The sequence below is a fragment of the Nomascus leucogenys genome, unplaced genomic scaffold (assembly GCF_006542625.1).
Source record: "Nomascus leucogenys isolate Asia unplaced genomic scaffold, Asia_NLE_v1 Super-Scaffold_361, whole genome shotgun sequence".
Lineage (NCBI taxonomy): Eukaryota > Metazoa > Chordata > Mammalia > Primates > Hylobatidae > Nomascus > Nomascus leucogenys.
This window is the reverse complement of record NW_022095772.1, coordinates 1,171,045-1,191,722: the sequence shown is the minus strand read 5'-3', so window position 1 is coordinate 1,191,722 and position 20,678 is coordinate 1,171,045. Positions and strand designations below refer to the sequence as shown.

General features: G+C 44.9%; 1 protein-coding gene across 1 annotated transcript; it reads left to right on the top strand.

Annotated features, from left to right (window-relative positions):
- Positions 1 to 274: 274 nt before the first annotated feature.
- On the top strand, positions 275 to 2,761 carry LOC100597969 (epididymal secretory protein E3-alpha). The gene is made up of 2 exons (XM_003280902.3): positions 275 to 376; positions 1,935 to 2,761. Exon 2 carries the CDS (start codon positions 1,961 to 1,963, stop codon positions 2,402 to 2,404), a length of 444 nt encoding a protein of 147 aa, XP_003280950.1. The 5' UTR covers positions 275 to 376; positions 1,935 to 1,960; the 3' UTR covers positions 2,405 to 2,761.
- Positions 2,762 to 20,678: the final 17,917 nt, after the last annotated feature.

The following is a 20,678-nucleotide window of genomic DNA, read 5'->3' as shown; positions in this document are numbered from 1 at the left end:
CAGATGCTAAGTCTCTGGTTGTCTCCTGATAGAACCAGATAACCCCTTTCTGGGGTCACCTAGGGTCTTGCAATTATTTTGTGCCCAGGGCTCAGCCTTTGATGTTTGTAGCCTTTGCTCGAGGCTACTGTTTGAGTGAACCCAAGTGTTCCAGATGAAACGATAAGGGAACAAGTTCACATAATAAGGCTGTTCCCCATCACCACCTCCCACCTCCGCTACCCATCAGCTGGAGCGCTGCAGCTCCCCCTGCTATTCCTTTCTCTACTGCTGCAGATTTCCAGGGCTCTGAGGAAAGGAGGACTCAGACTCTGCTCTTCAGATCCACACGCTGATCCCCACTACAATCAGTGACCTTAACTCGGAGTCGAGTAGGGTAAGAAGGGCTCTGCTGAAGATGTTCGGGGGACAGCCGGGAGCACTGGAAGGAGGCTGATTGAACTTTTAGACAGCAAACAATGAAGAAGGATCCAAATCTTGGAAAACAAACACCTGAATTCTGGTCAGCCTCAGTCCCACTGTACAGGCTTTCCCTGCCCCTCCCTTCCTTCACCACCAGTCCTCCTAAGCACAATGCATTAAAGCTGCGTGCATCCTGCTCTTCTATCCTGTGTAGGCCTTTATCACCAGGACAGGGTTCCACAGATGAGGAACCCTGTGTCTGATGTGGGCATTTGACATTGTTAGAAGTGCTCTCACAGGCTTGCATCTCATTAGACTCTCACAGGTCTGTAGGGAGCTGTGATTAGGCCTATCTGAGGACACCGATACTCAGAGCTATGAATCAGGCTAGAGGTTCAGTAGGGCCAGGAATACTCCTCATGGCAAATGAGGACAGAGAGCTGGTAAAGAGATAACTTTTTCAAACGACTATACATCCTATGCTGTGACCACAGTAGCTCTGCGGGGGACTGTTTTAGTTTTGGTGCCTGATTGATTGCAGCAACAGTTTTAAACTGATGTCCTTTTGTGATGGCATTGTCAATAAGCTCTAACAAGTGAAGATCATTTGTAATAGCAATAATTAGGGAAATGGTCTCTGAGAAGGGATGTGGATAATTAATAGTGATCACATGTTTCACCCAGACTTTGGAGAAATTGTTATAAGGAAGTCAAGTTTGGAAAAACATCATTTTTCAGAGAAGTGCAATTGCAGCCTGGGCTATGGTTTCCAGAATCAGTGCCTTCTGCCTAGGAACCACCTCCCAAGTAGTTACTCATCTTCTACATTCCCTTAAAATGCAACAATCTTTTCCACTTTGCAGACAATAAGCTTAAAATGTCATTTTTCTATTGGACACATGATCTCCTGAGAGTTTATTTGGTAAAAGAGAGCTAGATAGTGATTGGCTCCTCAAATTGGGTAGAAGACAGGGTAGACAGGAGATATTTGAAATTCTTAAAAGGTACTTTATCTATATTTTCCAAATTTGTGTCTGGCTCTCACAGGCTAAAGCATATTTTTAGTTCTTAGAAACTGTATTCTTTTTTTTTTTTTTGAAACGGAGTATTGCTCTTGTCATCCAGGCTGGAGTGCAGAGGCGTGATCTCGGCTCACTGCAATCTCTGCCTCCCAGGTTCAAGCGATTTTCCTGCCTCAGCCTCTCGAGTAGCTGGGTCTACAGCCACCACATCCAGCTACTTTTTGTATTTTTAGTAGAGACGGGGTTTCACCATGTTGGCCAGGGTGTTTCTTGAACTCCTGACCTCAGGTGGTATACCTGCCTTGGCCTCCCAAACTGCTGGGGTTACAGGTATAAGCCACTGCGCCCGGCCCAGAAACTGTATTCTTTGATGAGAATCATCATCTTCTAATAGGGAACCAAATAGCAATACGGTGCCCAAGTGCCTGCTTGGCAGGGAAAGGAAGTTTAAGGTGGAGCTCAGCTCTCTGAGTATTGTCCGGATAATGCTTTTCTTTCTCTTCCCTGTAGACACGCAGGTGGCCCTGGTGACTGAGATGACATCCTCTCTAAAGATTTGGGGCACACTCTTGGCCCTGCTTTGCATCCTTTGCAGGCTTTGTGTATACGGTAACAACATTTACTGGAGAGAATTCATAAAACTTCATTACTTAAGTCCAAGTCAAGAATTCAAAGAGTACAAATGTGACGTCCTCATGAGAGAAAAAGAAGCTCTGAAAGGCAAGAGCTCTCATATGTTCATGTATAGCTTATGGTTCAAAATTCAGCGTGCATGCATCAATGAGAAGGGGAGCGACCGATACAGAAATGCATATGTATGGGCCCCAGGTGCCCTCAAAGTACTAGGGTGTCACTGGGAGAAGTACAACAATAGGTACGCAGAGAGCAGAAGCTTCAGCTACGTTGAATTCCATTGTGGCATAGATGGATATGTTGATAGCATAGAAGACCTGAGGATTATAGAACCTATCAGCAACTAGAAAGTCTATGCACATCCTCAGATATTGGTAGAGTATTCAGTGCTTTCAAAGTGATGGGCCCTGCCTCCATCAATAGCCCCTGCCACTCCCCACTTACATTTATGTGTCAGTGTTTTCCAAGTACTTAGAGTTTAGGTACCTCGTGATTTCTTGATACCAAATCTTCATGTGGTTTCTGTATCTGTAATACAATTTTGTCCTAATTTGCCTAATTTACACCCACATTTTTTCCAAGATTCAGCTCATATGGCATCTGTCCTTGACTAACCTAAGACTTTTCCTGATATTGACTCTCTTTATACCTACCCAAGCTGAACGACCCTCCTTTTCTTAAATAAAATATATTATTCTAATGTATGTGACGCTTATATATGTTATGTGTGCAGAGTATGTATCGTGTGATTGGTATGGGTATGGGTGATCTAGGCTATTTTTCCCTATGGTTATGCAAGGGGTTTAGTGTGTACTTTATGTGTCTGTGTCTAATGTATGTGATATGTTTATGTATATCATGTGGATATAAATGATTGTGTGCTAAACTGGAGACAAGTAGTGATGTAAGCACTCATCATGGTATCAATTTGAAATAATCAAAAGGGTCAAAATCCAGTTTTAAAGAGTGGGCTGGGCACTGTGACTCATGCCTGTAATTTCAGCACTTTGGGAGGCTGAGACAGGTGGATCACCTGAGGTCAGGAGTTTGAGACCAGCCTGGCCAACATGGTAAGGCCCTGTCTCTACTAAAAGTACACAAATTTGCCAGGCTTGCTGGCGCATACCTGTAGTTCTAGCTATGGGAGGCTGAGGCAGGAGAATCTCTTGAACCTGGGAGGCAGAGGTTGCAGTGAGCCGAGATTGCGCTACTGCACTCCAGCCTGGGTGACAGAGCAAGACTCCATCTCAAAAAAAAAAAAAAAATGTTTACTAAAGTGAAAGGTTGGGAATGGACATTCTGTGGCACATAGAAATCCAGAGAAATGGGGTCAGTACTCCAAAGTTAAAAGTTAAGTTCTTTTTTATGTAGGAAAAAGAGAAAGAAGTGAGAAAGAATTACATTTTCTATACCAGACTGGTTCAAGAGTTACAACAAATTAACTTTTGTCCCCCACCACATGACCTGTTCTATTTATAGTTGTTTTTCAATTCTCTCCAACTCTAAAGAGTGTATTTAACATTCCATCTTAAGACAGTGTGAAAGCCGGGAGGCCAAGATGGTTGGATCGCTTGAGCTCAGGAGTTTGAGACCAGCCTGGGCCACATGGTGAAACTCTGTCTCTACAAAAGAAAAACAAAAATTAGCCAGGCATGGTGGCATGTGCTTATAGTCCCAGCTACTGAGGAGGCTGAGGTGGGAGGATGGCTTGAGCCCAGAAGGCAGAGGTTGCAGTGAGCCGAGATTGTGCCACTGCTCTCCAGCCTGGGTGACAAAGCCAGACCCTGTCACAAAAACAAACAAACAAAAACAAAACAACAACAACAAAACAAAAAGACAATGTGAAAGCAATGAAGTCTTTGCATGAGAAAGGGAAGAGGGGAGTTAATCTATAGTGAACATCAGCAGCTGAGAGGGGATGAGTCTTCCCTGGACCCCTTCAGTCATTTATAACATTTCACAAACGCAGGTAAGAAAGAGGCTTAATCTCTAATCAGAGAAACCAAGATACACTTGCCTTAGTTACAGCTGCCTGGTACATGAATCAAGCACCATAATCACATTCCTTTAAGGTTCCAAATAATTTAGAGTTCCAACAACTTAGATTTTAAATTGTAGATTTTAACAGTGTGACACGCTTAGTTCCACTCAGATTTCTGGGTATAGACAGAGCTGACTGGGTATAAAACACGTGGCATGGTTTTTGGCTTATAATAGGTACTCAGTGCAAATTGTTTCCTTTCCCATTCACCCACCGCTTTTGTACTTTAATTTTGATTATGATAAACAATCATTATAAGTACCCATCAATTATCTGCTGTCCCTGACCCTAGGGATGGGAATTTCTCATACAAAAATGGAGTAGGCTGTCATCTGTATAAAAGCTATACACACCCAGGATGAAAAAGAACACCTCCTCCATCAACCACACACTTACAGATGTCTCTATTAGACTTAATTCCTTAAGAATGTTTCTAAGAAGGTCAATGCATGTTAAACAGGCTAAGTCATTACATTTCCTAAGGATGACACATCAAGTAGAAGATACTAGCACAAATGGTTTTATCTGATATTAAACATGTTCTCTTTATAGAAACATAGGGCTCTGGCCTTGAAACAATCAGGGAAAAGACCAAAGTATCAACATTATTCATGAGGTGACTGCACACTTTCCTAGAACTCTGGCCTCAATGAGTAGTCAGTGTATCTAGATTGGTCATCATGTTCCAAAGGCAGTTCCTCAGCTTTGCAATTTTTGAGTGCACCTGGGGAGGGTCAGACACCTGAGGATGACAATCTCCACCAACCAAACTCAGAAGAGACTAGTATTAAACCAGGTCAATTTACATATGGGGAAAAAAATACTGTTTTTCTCATTTGATAAATGTTCTTCAAAATATAGTGTAGGAGAGGAAAAAAAATTTTCCTTCTACCCTTTTAAGATCTTAGCTGGGGCCCCATAAGAAAAGCCAGGTTAACAGAGAAAAACAAACAGAAATGTGGTAACATGTTTATCTCATGTATACATGGGAGAAACTCAGAGAGTAACTCAAAGGGGTGGCTAGAACTTGGGCTTAAATGCCATCTTCAGCTAAAGCTAAGGAAAATGCCTGTGGGGAGCAAGTCACAGGGAGATGACCAGGAAAACTATAGTAAATGAGGGAAAGGTTTGTCGTGTAGATTTGTGTCGAGTATCTTCTCCACTGAGAAGGGTCTCTTGTGATTTAGAGTCACCTTTCTCCTTCTGGCACAGAGAAGGAGACATCCATAAGAATGGAGGTTTCCCTTACGAATGCACATTTTCCTTGCAAAAGGGTAACGTGTACTCTATTTTCAGAGCTTTCCTGTGTATCCTGTTTCTCAAAATAAGCAGTTCAAAACAATCTTTGTGCTACAGAGCATACTTTGTGGTGGCATATTCTGGTCTCCTAAAATAGGTTGTCACAAGTACCTCATGTCAGTAGCTCTTTAAAAGTTGCTTTTACTAAAAGGTTAGCAGACAGTGGTTCAAAACAGTACAAGAGGAAAGTGCATTTAAGGGCAATTAATATATTAGCTTTGTATATCAGCTGAATGTGATACACAAAGTGATATACATTTAAAGGCAATTCGCATATTGGCTTTGTGTTGTTTCTCTGCCTTTCCCAGTATTTAATTAATTAATTAATTTATTTATTTATTTATTTTGAGATGGATTCTCCTTCTGTCCCTTACGCTGGAGTGCAGTAGTGCGATCTCGGCTCACTGCAAACTCTGCCTCCCAGATTCAAGGGATTCTCCTGCCTCAGCCTCCCGAGTAGCTGGGATTACAGGTGTCCGCCACCATGCCTGGCTAATTTTTGTATTTTTAGTAGAGATGGAGTTTCACCATATTGATCAAGCTGGTCTCGAACTCCTGACCTCAAGTGATCCACCCGCCTCAGCCTCCCAAAGTGCTAGGATTACAGGCATGAGCCACTGTGCCCAGCCAAGAATTTTGTAAGGTGTTTCAGATCTTGAATTTCAGTGTTGCAACTGATGCCAACCAGTCTAAAGATCCCCACCAAGGAAGTGGCTCAGCAAAAGATCGCAGTTTCTGGCTGGGCGCGGTGGCTCACGCCTGTAATCCCAGCACTTTGGGAGGCTGAGGCGGGTGGATCATGAGGTCAGGAGATCGAGACCATCCTGGCTAACTCAGTGAAACCCTGTCTCTACTAAAAATACAAAAAATTAGCCGGGCGAGGTGGCAGGCGCCTGTAGTCCCAGCTATCAGGGGGCTGAGGTAGGAGAATGGCCTGAACCTGGGAGGCGGAGCTTGCAGTGAGCCGAGATTGCCACTGCACTCCAGCCTGGGCGACAGAGAGAGACTCCGTCTCAGAAAAAAAAAAAGATCCCAGTTTCTTCATCCCCCTGTCCCCATGACTGCACCCTCACTTCTTGATGAATCAGAAATCCCCACACTTCAGCCTGGGTCCAGACCCCTTACAAAGCCTACCCCTAAATCTCTGAGGGAGGCAAATTTGAGTTTTCTTCCCATCCCCTTGTTTGACTGCCCTAGGAATATTACACTATTTCTCTGCCTCTATCACCGTTATTTGGTATGTTGACTTGCTGGGCACCAGGCAATGAATCTACTGTGGTTACAATTTAGTGGAGAGTGTCAGAGATGATAAATTCCTCTTCAAAAGGTTTTAATTCCATGTTCTTCTGGTTTTTTGTTTCTCTAGTTTCTATAGTTACCCGTGCTGTAAACAACCCTTTCCATCCTTGCCACACCCTGACATGCCCTGACAAGCCTAGACATGCCTTGTGCCATAAGGGATAGCCTTCCCCTTCCTGCCTAGATAGCTGTGTTCAATTTCAAACACTAGCCAATTGGGTCAGTTTAGACTGTGTGTTCCAACCCCAGCCAATGGAGAAAGGACACAGCAGTAGGAACCAACTGCATTAGGGATAAAAACCCCTGCCCTACCCCACTCAGTGTGCTCTTGCAATCATGACTGGCACAAGCTGCATCCTTCTGTAGGAGTAAATTTGCCTTGCTGAGAAAATTTCCATTCGAGTGGTATTCCTTTTGCAGCACCAAATCTTGTTTCTAACAAGAGCTAGCCTGGAGGCTCCTCATGGGCATTTGTCTCTGGTTCAGTGCCTTCTTGCCACTGTGGTGAACCTGGAGATACATCAAAGTCTCTGCAGTCTTTCTTGCCAGCACGGCACTGTCAACCTTCAGCTCAGGATTGCTTGCAGGGGAAGAATGGTTTCTGGACGTGGAAGACATCTTTACTGTGTGTTCCCAAGCACAAGCAACATCCCCATTTCCTTCTCCTGATCTGCTGGACTTCTTAGAGGTTTTGTCACCTCTTTGGAGGTCCCATTGACCCTCCTCCACCTATACAAAGGACTGAGCTCAAGGGCATCTTTCCCACTTGGAAGGAGCCCATAAGGCACTGTCCAGGGGAACTACTCCTGGGCCTCTTGGTCTCAGTTGTGAAATCCGATTTCTGACTTGTGAGGTCTCATTACTGTTCTTGTTTGTCCCATTTACCTGTGTGTCAGGGGGCATCCTAAAGGAATTGCTAGCTGAAGCTCAGTAGGTCTGACTCAGGGAACCTATCCTCTCTGCCTCGCAGTTGCTTTTGGTGAGTGCAGACGGACCAACCAGCAGCAGCTTGGTGGCCTAGTTCAGGGTGGCCTTCTGCTCCCTCTTCATCACGAGTGACCATTCACTACATTGCTGGCTAGAGGTCATCCCTCCCCACATGGAGTGGATCAAAGACACTCAGATATTGAGTGGAGCAACTGGTGTTTATGTCTTTTTTGTATGTTAATTGTAATTTTATCTTGGTTGATATGAAAAATGCTAATTTTGTCCTCCCAGGCAGCCTGTTAGGCTGCATTTCACAAAATCAGGCATCCATTGCCTAAGAACCCATTAAAAGAAAAAAACATTCACTTTGGTAATACAACCTGGCCCCTTCACCCATCAGAATGTGGGGGAAAAGTGGCCAAAAATGGGTTCCTTGGTTATAATGTCATCTGGCAGCTAGATCTCTTTTGTAACAAGGAAGAGAAGTGGAAAGAAATCCCTTATGGACAGTGTTTTGTGTTGCTTTGGCAATATAAGCTGATACAGAAAAATGTAAAGTTATGGTACAGGAGACTGTTACTAAGCCTGTCCTGTTGGAGTCATAGGAAAGGGATGATGATACTTTGCTAGTTCAGTTAAATGAGCTGTCAGCGCTCCCTCCTTCACCTGGTGAAGGAGCTATGGCCAAGCCACCGGCACCTGAGTCATAGTCCCCACCAGGGACCAAGAGGCCAGGAATGATGAGATGCAGGAATGGTTTCCCCTTCTCACACCTGTCAGAGGTTCCAATTTGGCCAGGGAGCCACCTCAGCTCCAGCAGGACAATTTTCCCTTCAACAATTTCCTAGAGGAGACATTGACGAGGACACAGGGCAACCCATGGGGATCAGTTGGGTACACTCTCTGTTTTCTATTTCTGATCTGTTAAATTTGAAAAATAGTATTGTAGGCTGGGCACGGTGGCTCACACCTTAATCCTAGCACTTTGGGAGGCCAAGGAGGGTGGATTGCCTGAGCTCAGGAATTCGAGACCAGCCTGGGCAACATGGCAAAACCCCATCTCTATTAAAATACAAAAAAAAAAAAATTAGCTGGGCATGGCAGCATGTGCCTGTAGTCCCAGCTACTCGGGAGGCAGAGGCAGGAGAATTACTTGAATCCAGGAGGCGAGGGTTGCAATGAGCCGAGATGGTGCCACTCCACTCCAGCCTGGCAACAGAGCAAGACTCCGTCTCCAAAAAAAAAAAAAAAAAAAAAAAAAAAAGGCAGAGACAAGTGTTTGCATGCTGACTCCCACAGTAACCTGGTAAGGTCATCTTAGGTTGCAGTGCTCACAGCTGCCCCAGGTAAAATGTTAACACTGGGCATAGGCCCAAGCTCAAGCATTATTGTGATCACATTCTGGCTGGACTCTGTAAAGGAGTGCCAAAGCACACGAGCCTTAACAAAGTTCAGGCAGTAAGGCATAAGCCCAGTGAAAGCCCCTCGAGTTTTCTGGAATACATTTTTGAAGCGTTCAGGGAAAAAAAAGAAAAAAAGGTTATTTTTTCCCGATTTAGTCTTAATATATAGCCTTGAAACATACTTTAAGATTGTTTCCCTCCCTTTCCCACCATACACTCCCTTATACCATACACATTTATCTAATTGTAAGCTGGTATCTAATTATGTGCTTACTTAGAAGTTCCAGGGGCTAATTTTCAGGCAGAACTAGGCATGGAGACCCAGCTGCAAAATTCCAGATGCTACTTTAAGGCAGCTAGTCAACAACCTGGCCATTGTTAAGATGACGCCAGCCCATGCTCCAGGTGGACCACGACTCAATATAGCCACCAGAACAAGACACATAGAGCTTGTACCCAGCACCACTCCCTGCATGCCACCCATTACAAGTTCCCTTTTTGGCCCCTCTCTCCAGTCTAAAGTTTGAAATGGTCCCTTTAAGGCATGAGCTTTGGCCATTCCCCAGCTGCCAACTCTGGAATAAGGTCACTTTCACTGCATCTCATTCTTCTTATTGGCTTTGCAAACAGCAAGCAGCCGAGCCTGAATTTGTTTACAAATTTGGTGGCCCATACGGGGAGCACTGTGTGTTTTGAGTGGTCTGAGCCTGTTGATCTGGTTTCCAACAAGTGAGGCAATTGGCTGCAGAAATGTACCAGGGCTTAACCGTTCATGCTATGAGATGGGACAAGAAACACTAACGAATACCAGCTGCTCATGGCTATCTGACTCCATCGCTGGGCGTTAGGAAATTTCCCTGAAGCTGCTGAGATGTCTTTGTCTCGAGGAACCTCCCTTCTCTCCCTGTCACAGTGTCTGCTACCTACTATCCTTCTCTGGTAGGAAAGTGACATCTGAAGAAGTCAATGGACTTCAGAACTGGCTAAGTCAACCAGAATTCACTTGGATCCCCTCTGTCTCTTCTGTGATGCTACTTGGGATCTGTTCTGTTTGGACCTAGCTGCTTGTGATGCCATTTGGGAGTGTACACCATCCGTGGCACCATGTGAGCTCTGTTCTGTTTGGACTTGGCTCTTCGTGGGGCCATCTGAGGTTGAGAAAAGCATTCAGGATTTGTATGTAGCCCCTCTCAGTTGGGATCTATCTGGGAGAGCACTGTCTGAATCTGACTGTGTGAGTGTGTAGCATCTACATTGGGCCCATACCTACCTCTCTCTTTCTCTCTCTCTTTTTTTTTTTTCCAGAGTCTCACTCTGCTGCTCAGGCTGGAGTGCAGTGGTGTGATCTCGGCTCACTGCAACATCTGCCACCCAGGTTCAAGCAATTCTTCTACCTAAGCCTCCCAAGTAGCTGGGACTATAGGTGAGTGCCACCACATCTGGCTAATTTCTGTATTTTTAGTAGAGATGGGGTTTCACTATGTTGGCCAGGCTGGTCTCAAACTCCTGACCTCAGGTGATCTGCCCACCTTGGCCTCCCAAAGTGCTGGGATTACAGTCGTGAGCCACCCCACCAGGCTTACAATACTGTTTAGACTTTTTACAGATTAGGTGATGAATTTGGCCTCTGAACAGGAGTACCCTGTACTGAGCTTTAATTCAGTTAGAATTATTTCATCAGAGATCTGGGAAATGGGAAGAAGTGCCTTATTCGAAGTTCTCATATTATTGCAAAATCAGGATTCAGGATGGGGCAGGGGGCTTCTGCTGCCTGTACAAAGAGATGAGAAGAGGATCTTTCATAAGCCAGAAAGCCAGATGCAGGAACAAAGGGATGAAGATTTCTTTTAAGTGCTTTAAACCCAGCTGCCCCAGCAGCTCCTGCCGCCATGGCTGCTGCACCACCTTCTCCACAGCTGCTTGGCTGCCTCACCATTACCACACGATGCTCCAAATTTGGAGGAAGGGGCTGCTGCCCCACCTCAGTATGATGAGGGAGTTGGAATGGTCTGTCCCTCCAAGACCCAACAGGGCACTCTATTTGGACAGGGCAATACTGTGACTGGAGCAGGGCAATTCCCACTTAGGCAGATGCCTATGGGTGGTTCACATATAGAAGTGCAATCTGTCAGACATTGCTGGACTTACAGCCTGTTTTCAACATCCAACTTGCTAAATTGGAAAAGCTCCAAACCACCTTATAGAGAAGACCCCCAGAAAATGACTAATCTCTTTCAATCCATCTTTGCTACCCACCATCCTCCCTGGGCAGATGTTTGGTCTTTTTTTATGCTTCTGACCACAGATGAAAGAAGGCTAGTAATGGAGAAGGCAAGTGAAGAGGCCCATCACCTCCACGAGACAAACAATATCCCCGATCCTGCAGGGACAATTCCAGGTACAAACCCTAATTGGGACCCCAATTGAGATGGGGACATGACCCATCTGGAACACTACCAAACATGCATTCAGGTCAGAATCAGGAGGGGGCGCCAAAACAAAAGAGCTTCAGTAAAGTTCAGACAGTCATTCAAAAGGCAAATAAGGACTGCTCTGAATTCTTAGAATGCATTTACCAAGACTTCTGCAGATATACTGATATAAAACCAGAAGACCCTGAGAATTCGAGGTTGGTACATATGACTTTCATGCAGCAGAGTGCCCCTGCTATAAAGAGAAAGCTAGAAAAGAGGCTGCACTGGAATTACCCCTTCTCAGCTAGTTGACATTGCTTTCACAGTGTACAATGGCAAAGAAATACAAGTCAGGCACCATATATGTGGAATGAGCAGAGAAGGCTCCATGCCAGAAAAGTCAGGGTAAGCCTTTGGGCCACAACCAATGCACCTATCATAAGGAAGAGGGCCACTGGAAGGTTAACTGCCCCAAAATGAAGGGAGCCAAAGGCCACAAAAAAGGAGGAAAGCGCGAAGGAAAAGACCCACCAGCAGATGGTGGAACCAGGACTACAGCTCTGATAGTGAATAAGGAATTCCCTCACAGAAGCCCTGGGTGCAACTGACAGTGGGGAACAAGCTAACTGATTTATTGGTCAAAAAGGGAGTGACCTACTCAGTTCCTAACACCCCAGAGGCAAAGAGCACCAAAATGACTGTGCCTGTGACAGGGATTGCAGGAGGAATGCAACAAAAGGCTTTCTTACAACCTTCAGATTGCAAACTGGAAAACCTGGAACTAAGGCACAGCCTTCTCTGTATGCCAGAATGGCTGATTCTCCTGCTAGGACAAGACATACTATGCAAATTAAGTGCTCAAGTAACTTTCTCCCCAGAAAAACAGCAACTATACCTGCAGGTCCCACCAGAACAGACACTGCAACTGTAGATGCTACTCACTCACCCTGAGATGAAAAAGGAAGAAGCTTTTTCCCCAGAAGTCTGCAAAAGAGTCAATATTGCATTTGGGCAGATGGAGGTCTCAGGAAAAGCAGCAAACATGCAGCCAGTGCACATGGAGATAAAAGAGGGGGCTAGAATGCCCTGGAAAAAAAATATTACCCATTAAAAAAGGAAGCCTCAGAAGAGATAAAATCCATCCTACAAAAATTTCTGAAAAATGGACTGACCTGTCCTTATAGGTTCCTATATAACACTCCCATCCTGCCTGTAAGAAAGCCACATTCCAATGAATATCAATTTAAGACCTGAGAGCTATTAATGAAATAGTCCAGGATATTCATCCAATGGTACCTAAGCCATATATTTTACTGCTATACCTGGAAACTACAGATGGTTTTCAGTGTTGGATCTAAAGGATGCATTTTTCTGCATCCCAACAATTGCTTACTTTTGAATGGCGTGACCTAAAGACCGAAGTGACCTTCCTTGCTGGTTTATGCCTGTAATCCCAGCACTTCGGGAGGCTGAAGCACTAGGATTGCTTGAGCCCAGGAGTTCAAGTCCTATCTGGGCAACATAGTGAGACCCTGTCTCTACAAATAATTAAAAAATTAGCCTTGGGCCAGGAGCAGTGGCTCATGCCTGTAATCCCAGCACTTTGGGAGGCCAAGGCAGGAAGATCACCTGAGGTTGGGAGTTCGAGACCAGCCTGACCAACATGGAGAAACCCCATCTCTACTAAAAATACAAAATTAGCTGGGTGTGGTGGTGCATGCCTGTAATCGCAGCTACTCGGGAGGCTGAGGCAGGAGAATCACTTGAACCTGGGAGGCGGAGGTTGCAGTGAGCTGAGATCGTGCCATTGCACTCCAGCCTGGGCAACAAGAGTGAAACTCTGTCTCAAAACAACAATAAAAAATTTGCCTGGCATGGTGGAACATGCCTGTAGTCCCAACTACTTGGGAGGTTGAGATGGGAGGGTCACGGGAGCCCAGGAGTTTGAAGCTGCAGTGAGCCATGATCACACCACTGTACTCCAGCCTGGGTGACAGAGCAAGACCTTGTTTCAAAAAACAACAAGAATGACCAGGCACAGTGCCTCACACCTGTAATCCCAGCACTTTGGGAGGCCAAGACAGGTAGATCACTCAAGGTCAGGAGTTCAAGACCAGCCTGGCCAACATGGTGAAACCTGTCTCTACTAAAAATACAAAAAATTAGCCAGGAGTGGTGGCGTGTGCCTGTAATCCCAGCTACTTGGGAGGCTGAGACAGGAGAATCGCTTGAACCCAGGAGGCGGAGGTTGCAGTGAGCCGAGATTGCGCCACTGCACTCCAGCATGGGCGACAGAGCAAGACTCTGTCTCAAAACAAAACTTGATGGAGTCTTGCTATACTATGTAGAGGACTTACTTATAGATAGCCTCAAGCAGGAAAAATGTTTGTCTAACACCATCCTAGTTCTAAACCACCTGGCCCAGGGTGGATACAAAGTGTCTGTTTACAAATCTGTAAACAAAAAGTAAACTTAGATTCACGTTAAAGAAAATCAAGAGGAGCCATCAAAGCTCCTGAAAGTAGGAGACAACTGCAAGGATTCTTAGGCATGGCTGGCTTCTGTTGGATTTGGAGTCCTAGTTTTGGACTGATGACTAAGCCCCTTCATGAAACCCTAAAGGGATTAGACTCTGAGCCCCTGCCTTGGACAGCCAAGTGCCAACACAGATTTAATATCATCAAGGAAAAACTAGTATCAGCCCCAGTGTTGGGATTGCCAGAATCCCAAAGGCCATTCAAACTCTACATTTAGAAGAAACAAGGCATAGGTCAGTCTAGGTGTACTAATCCAGATGCTGAAGACACCCCACAGCCAATACTCTATTTTTCTAAACAATTGGATCAAATGACCAAAGGGTGGACCCTTCCTTCAAGCATTGGCAGTCACTTGTGAAGTCCTACAGAAAGCAGAAAAGTTTACCCTGGGACAGCAGGTCACTGTCTTTGTGCCCCATCAGGTGTTGACTTTGCTAGAACAAAAGGGAGGTTACTGGCTCACTGTGGGGTGAATGGGGAAATACCAAGCCATCTTCTTGGGTGACTCAAATATCACCTTGCAAACCTCCATGGCTCTAAACTCTTCCTCACTGCTCCCAGCTACTGAACCTGATTCCAGGTTAGAGTATGACGTTTTAGAAATTGTTCATGGAGTCTATTCCAGCAGGCAGGACCTGTCGGACCAGCCATTGGATGCTCCAGATTGAGAACTGTAACCTAGGGCAGCAGTTTTGTGGAAGATGGACAACACAGAGCCGGGTATGTCATGGTGACCACCAACAGGGTAATACAAGCCCACGCCCTTATCTCCACACAAAGGGCTGAGTTAATTGCTCTTACCAGAGCTTTAAACTGTCCCAGGGGAAGCAAGAAAACATTTACACTGATTCCAGCTACGATTTCAAGAAAGGACATGCTCATGGAGCCATCTGGGAAGAAAGAGGCCTCTTGACATCAGGAGACAAGGACATTAAGCACCCAGTGGAAATTCTGGCCCTATTAGAAGCAGTTGCCTTGCCTGCCCACACCTCCGTTATGCACTTCCCTGGACACCAGAAAGATAATTTGCAAACAACCGGTCAGGCGCAGGTGGCTCATGCCTGTAATCCCAGTATTTTGGAAGACTGAGGTGGGTGGATCACCTGAGGTCAGGAATTCGAGATGAGCCTAGCTAACAGGGCGAAACCCCATCTCTACTAAAAAATACCAAAAAAATTATCCAGGCATGGTGGCGGGTGCCTGTAATCCCAACTACTCCAGAGGCTGACGCAGGAGAAACACTTGAACCTAGGAGGCAGAGGTTGCAGTGAGCCAAGATCGAACCATTGAACTTCAGCCTGGGCGACAAGAGCAAAACTTCGCCTAAAAAAAAAATTTGCAAACAACCAAAGGCCATCAGGCAGCCAATAAGACTGCAAAACAGGCTGCTTGGGAAGCAAAAACATTGGAGGCCTTAATATTCCATTTGAACTTACCAGACTTCAAACCTCATTACACTGAACAACATAAAAAACACACCAGGGCCTGGGGTTTGATAAAACAGATTCCAATTCTCTCTGGGAAACGAATGCTTACAGGATGTTCTTACTCCCTGAGGCCTTAGTTTACTCAATTTTAAGTATCTTCACGACGGGACACGCTATGGGAGAGAGGCTCTCGCTGACCTAGTTCATTACAAACGGTGGCTTTTCTTCAAAATAAAACAGACTGCTGGGTCTGTGGGAACTACTCCTTTCCTGCACTGCATGCTTGCCATGGTGCATACAAGCCGCCAACCTGAGCAGTTGGAGTCATTTCTATACCTGGTATAAGAGTTCATACCCATTCCCCTTCTGTGATCATAGCACCTCCCACAGTGGGTTCCCCTCCTACAAGGAAACTCAGAGACACCTTATTTGCCTATTCCATGAATAGATTAACAGTACCCCCACCTTGGGATATGCTGTATGTGATGGCATGGAATGTCTGACCACGGTACAAATACAAGTAATGGGTCAAGCACACCATGGCCCACCATATGGGATGGTTACATCCTCAACAATGTAGCCAATCTCTCCAGCTAACTGATGGTATGTGGCTAGGATAGAAGAATAAAGCCCATCTTCATACTGGGGCCCATCCCTCCACCTGGGGTTGGCTATGGGCCTGCGGCACTCATGGTTGCCTTACTTACCTTATAATGGAACCAGGAGATGCAACTGGGGGTACCCTTATCGGGACACATCCTGTCCCATCTGGATCCTCCCCCTGCCAATTGGGAAAGCATAAAAGCCAGATATTGTCATCAGAAATCAACACCCTTGTGGTTTTACCCGCCAGGAGGCGGCCATAGATGTAAAATTACAAGTAGAGGCCACAGCTAAGCATATGGCCGCTGCCTTTAATAACACTCACTCTGCCATCACCTTTCTCCCTGAAGAAACCTTACAGATTAGACAGCCTTAAAGAACTGCATGGCCTTAGATATCCTGCCTGCAGCCCAAGGTGGCACATGTGCATTAACTAAGACTGAGTCTTGCGTGTATGTGTGTTTGTGTGTGTGTGTGTGTGTGTGTATCAGATTATTCCCACAGTGTAACCCTAGCTATGAAGGCCTTAAATAACTATATTTCCACCATAGATGCCTCATCCCAATGCCTTGTGATGGCATGCTTTAGTCAACTCCCTAGCGCGTGGAAGACTCATATATAGTATAATTGGCACTCTTCTTCAGCTGCTATGGATTTTATTGCTGTTGTGCTGTCTGTATGGGGATGCAAGACAGAATTTCTCAGGAGCCCTTAGTTCCCCACACCAAAATGCTCCAGCAAGTTCCCACTGTCAATCTGGGAATTCGAGAATATTTCCAACTCCAGGTAAGCAGATTCCATCCCATTACCTCCTAATTATGCCTCTTTTCAGCAGCAAGTAGCCAGATCAACTGCATTGACCACTTTCCATAGAAATGGATGGGATTTGACAGTGGGGAGCCGTAACCAAGTAAATGAACTTCAAAAATGCATTTTAGGCTGGGCATGGTGCTCAGGCCTGTAATCCTTGCACTTTGGGAGGCCTACGCAGGTGGATCACCTGAGGTCAAGAGTTCAAGGCCCGCTTGACCAACATGTGAAACCTCATCTCTACTAAAAATACAAAAATTAGCCGGGCGTGGTGGCAGGGCACCTGTAATCCCAGCTACTTGGGAGGCTGAGGCAGGAGAATCACTTGAATCCAGGAGGTGGAGGTTGTAGTGAGCCGAGATCGTGCCACTGCACTCCAACCTGGGCAACAGAGCAAAAACTCCGTCTCAAAAAAAAAAAGAAAGAAAGAAAGAAAGAAAGAAAAGAAAAATGCATTTTAAAACTCTTATCTTTTTTCTCTCTTTTTTTAGTCTCAAGATATAACCTTGAAGCAAACTGCAGAAATTTTTTCCCCTCCTCAGTCTTAATATATAGATATATAGGTTTGAAACATACTAAGAGTCTTTGTTCCCCCGCTGTTTTCCACTGTACACTCCCTTACATCACATACATTTATCTGACTGTATGCTTGTATCTAAATATGTGCTTACTTAGAAGTTCTGGGGACTAATTTGGAGACAGATTACAGGCATGGAAACCCAGCGGCAAAATTCCAGAGATTACCTCAAAGCAGTCAGTCAACAGCCCGGCCATTGTGGGGATGATGCCAGCCCATGCTCCAGGTGGACCATGACTCAAGATAGCCACCAGAACGAGATGCACAGACCTGTACCCAGCACCGCTCCTTGCATGCCACCCACTGTAAGTTCCCTTTGTAAGCCCCTCTCCCCAGGCTAAAGTTTGAAATAATTCCTTTAAGGCACAAGCCATGGCCACTTCCCCAGTGCTAGCTCTGAAATAAAGCTTCTTTCTTTTCACTGCATCTTGTCCTTGTTATTGGTTTTGCAAGCAGCCAAGCCTGCATTTGGCTATATTTTACGGTTTTAAAACTACTTTCAAATACATTACTTCTAAAAATTCTCAAAATTACTCACTGATGTACTAGAATATATCATCAGATATGATGCCTTGAAAAGCTATAGAGCTCTTTCTTAGCTTGCTTCTTCAAACATTGGCTCAGGTGGCTTCTCTCTCCCACCTCTCTCTACATTCCTTGAGTCACTACTTGAATTTAAGTCTTCAATAGATAATGCACACTTGTTGGAAAGAGCTCTGGATGTGTGGGCACATGACAAACAACTGATTTTCCCTCAGAATCGCCTCTCAAGTCATCCAAATCCAGATGCCCAGAATTGTTTCCTTTATCTCTTCCCTATCATCAAAAGACCTAGAGAGTAGGAGGATGCACAGAATCTGCTCTGAGGCAATAAGACAGAGCAGGGATCTATCTCAGAGGCTGGCAGGGCACCCTCCCCAACCCAGCATGGAAATAAAGGAAAATCTTCAATTTCTTAGCTAGCCTTGAAAAGAAAAAAGAGGAAATAGATAAGCAAGAAGGTAATACTAGCTTAAAACAATAGCCAGGGAAGTTAGAATAAGGGGATGTTTGGTTCCCTATAGAAACTAAAAATAACAGCTTAACATACGTCCCTGAGTTCTTCAGAAACTCAGACCCCCACCAAACAGATCTGCTGGCACATAGATCTCAGATAAGGGAGAAACTGAGGACTAAACTCTCACCACCATTCTTCTAAATTATTTCGAGTGGCCTGGAGAAAGTCACACCCATGATCCAAAGCTAACATTCTGTTCTGCTGACCCCCTATTCTTAAATAAACTTTCATCTCCTTAACCAATTGCAAATCAGATGATCTTTGAATCTACCTATGACCTGTGAACCCCTGCTTCAAGATCTCACCTTATTCAGCCAAACTAATGTGTAATCTCCACATATTAATTTACTATTTTGCCTGTAACTTTTGCTTTCCTGAAATTTATTCCCGCCCTTGTTTATTTATTTATTTATTTTCTGAGACGGAGTTTCGCTTTGTCGCCCAGGCTGGAGTGCAGTGGCGCAATCTCGGCTCACTGCAAGCTCCGCCTCCCGGGTTCACGCCATTCTCCTGCCTCAGCATCCTGAGTAGCTGGGACTGCAGGCACCCGCCACCACGCCAAGCTAATTGTTTTTTTTTATTTATTTTTAGTACAGATGGGGTTTCACCATGTTAGCCAGGATGGTCTCGATTTCCTGACCTCGTGATCTGCCTGCCTCAGCCTCCCAAAGTGCTGGGATTACAGGCATGAGCCACCTCACCCGGCCTTTTCCCGCCTTTAAAAACCCTTACCTGAAGTCGTCAGAGAGGTCAGGTCTTCAGGGTGAGCCACAAGGTTCTCCTTGCTTGTTGCCTTGCAAATAAACTTCCTCCTTTCTCCTGCTGCAGACCTGGATGTTTGATCTTACTGTGCTGGACAATCAGACCCCAGTTCCGTTCCATAGGAACAATCTCTCCTGTGCCCCACAGAGTCTATCAGCATATGATTCCCTATTATTCAATGATTGCTTGACATGAGCTGAAGTATGAAGAAAAGTTCTGGATATAAATGGAATATTCTGACATTCTAATAGCTAGGTGGTCCAGTGACAAACTCAACAAAGGTGGCTCAGGTAGGAGTGGCCTTGTGGATGTTGATAGAAAATACATTTAAGACCAGGTGCAATGGCTCACGTCTGTAATCCCAGCACTTTGTGAGGCCAAGACGGGCGGATCACTTAAGGTCAGGAGTTCGAGACCAGCCTGGCCAACATGATGAAACCTCGCCTCTACCAAAAATACAAAACACTACCTAGGCGTGGGGGTGCCCACCTGTAGTCCCAGCTGCTTGGGAGGCTGAGGCAAGAGATTCGTTTGAGCCTGGGAAATGGAGGTTGCAGTGAGCCAAGATTGCTCCACTGCACTCCAGCCTGGGTGACAGAGGGAGATTCTGTCTCCAAAATAAATAAATAAATAAATAAATAGAAAAAGAAAATACATTCAAGTATCTTACATTATCCGTAAGTGAAACCTTTGGTTACTGTTACTGAAACAATATTCATTGCATATACCAATTTAGGGGGAGTTGGTATGAAACGTGGTGGAAATTCCAGATGTGATATGGAAAGGTAACCCATGGGATGCTCACACAAACTCAGTTTAAAGGCTGGTGGTCTTGACCAGCGTAAGCTGAGTTTAGGGCTGAGTCTTGAGTTCCTGAAAAACAACTAGATCAACACCTTGTGACGCATACTTCAGAGTCAGATGTGATGTGTAGGAACATTGTGGAAACTACGGCTAGGCTACCTGACATTTTACTAAGGCAGTAAGCACTATAGCATCAGCAAAGGTTATTCTTAATGAAGACTAAACTCTGATTTTTTTTATCTTGCCCAAATTCCTGTCTAAGGGGTCTGCGAAGTCATGCCCTACAAATCATAAATTCTCATCAGATGAGTTTTATTTAACCCTATATTACATATCATGTTTTACTTTCCAACCTGACTCTGGCATAACATTACCAGACAAAAAAGAAAAAGTATTTTGCCCCAAAACATGTTTCTTTGCCACATTTTGAAATTGCCCTGCAAAGCTGTTCTTTGTGGGGAAAATTTGCATCTGTAAAGAATCTCTATTAACATAGCTAAATCTTTTTCTTCCAGACCTTTCCAATCCTAAAGAGATTAACTAAGATCTGAAAGGGAAACATTTGTCATCTATTGTCTCTAAGGGCAGCCACTATAAGACTTCAAAAGAATTGGTCTCTACAATCTTTATTTTAACCTGAACATTCCCTTTCTATCAATCC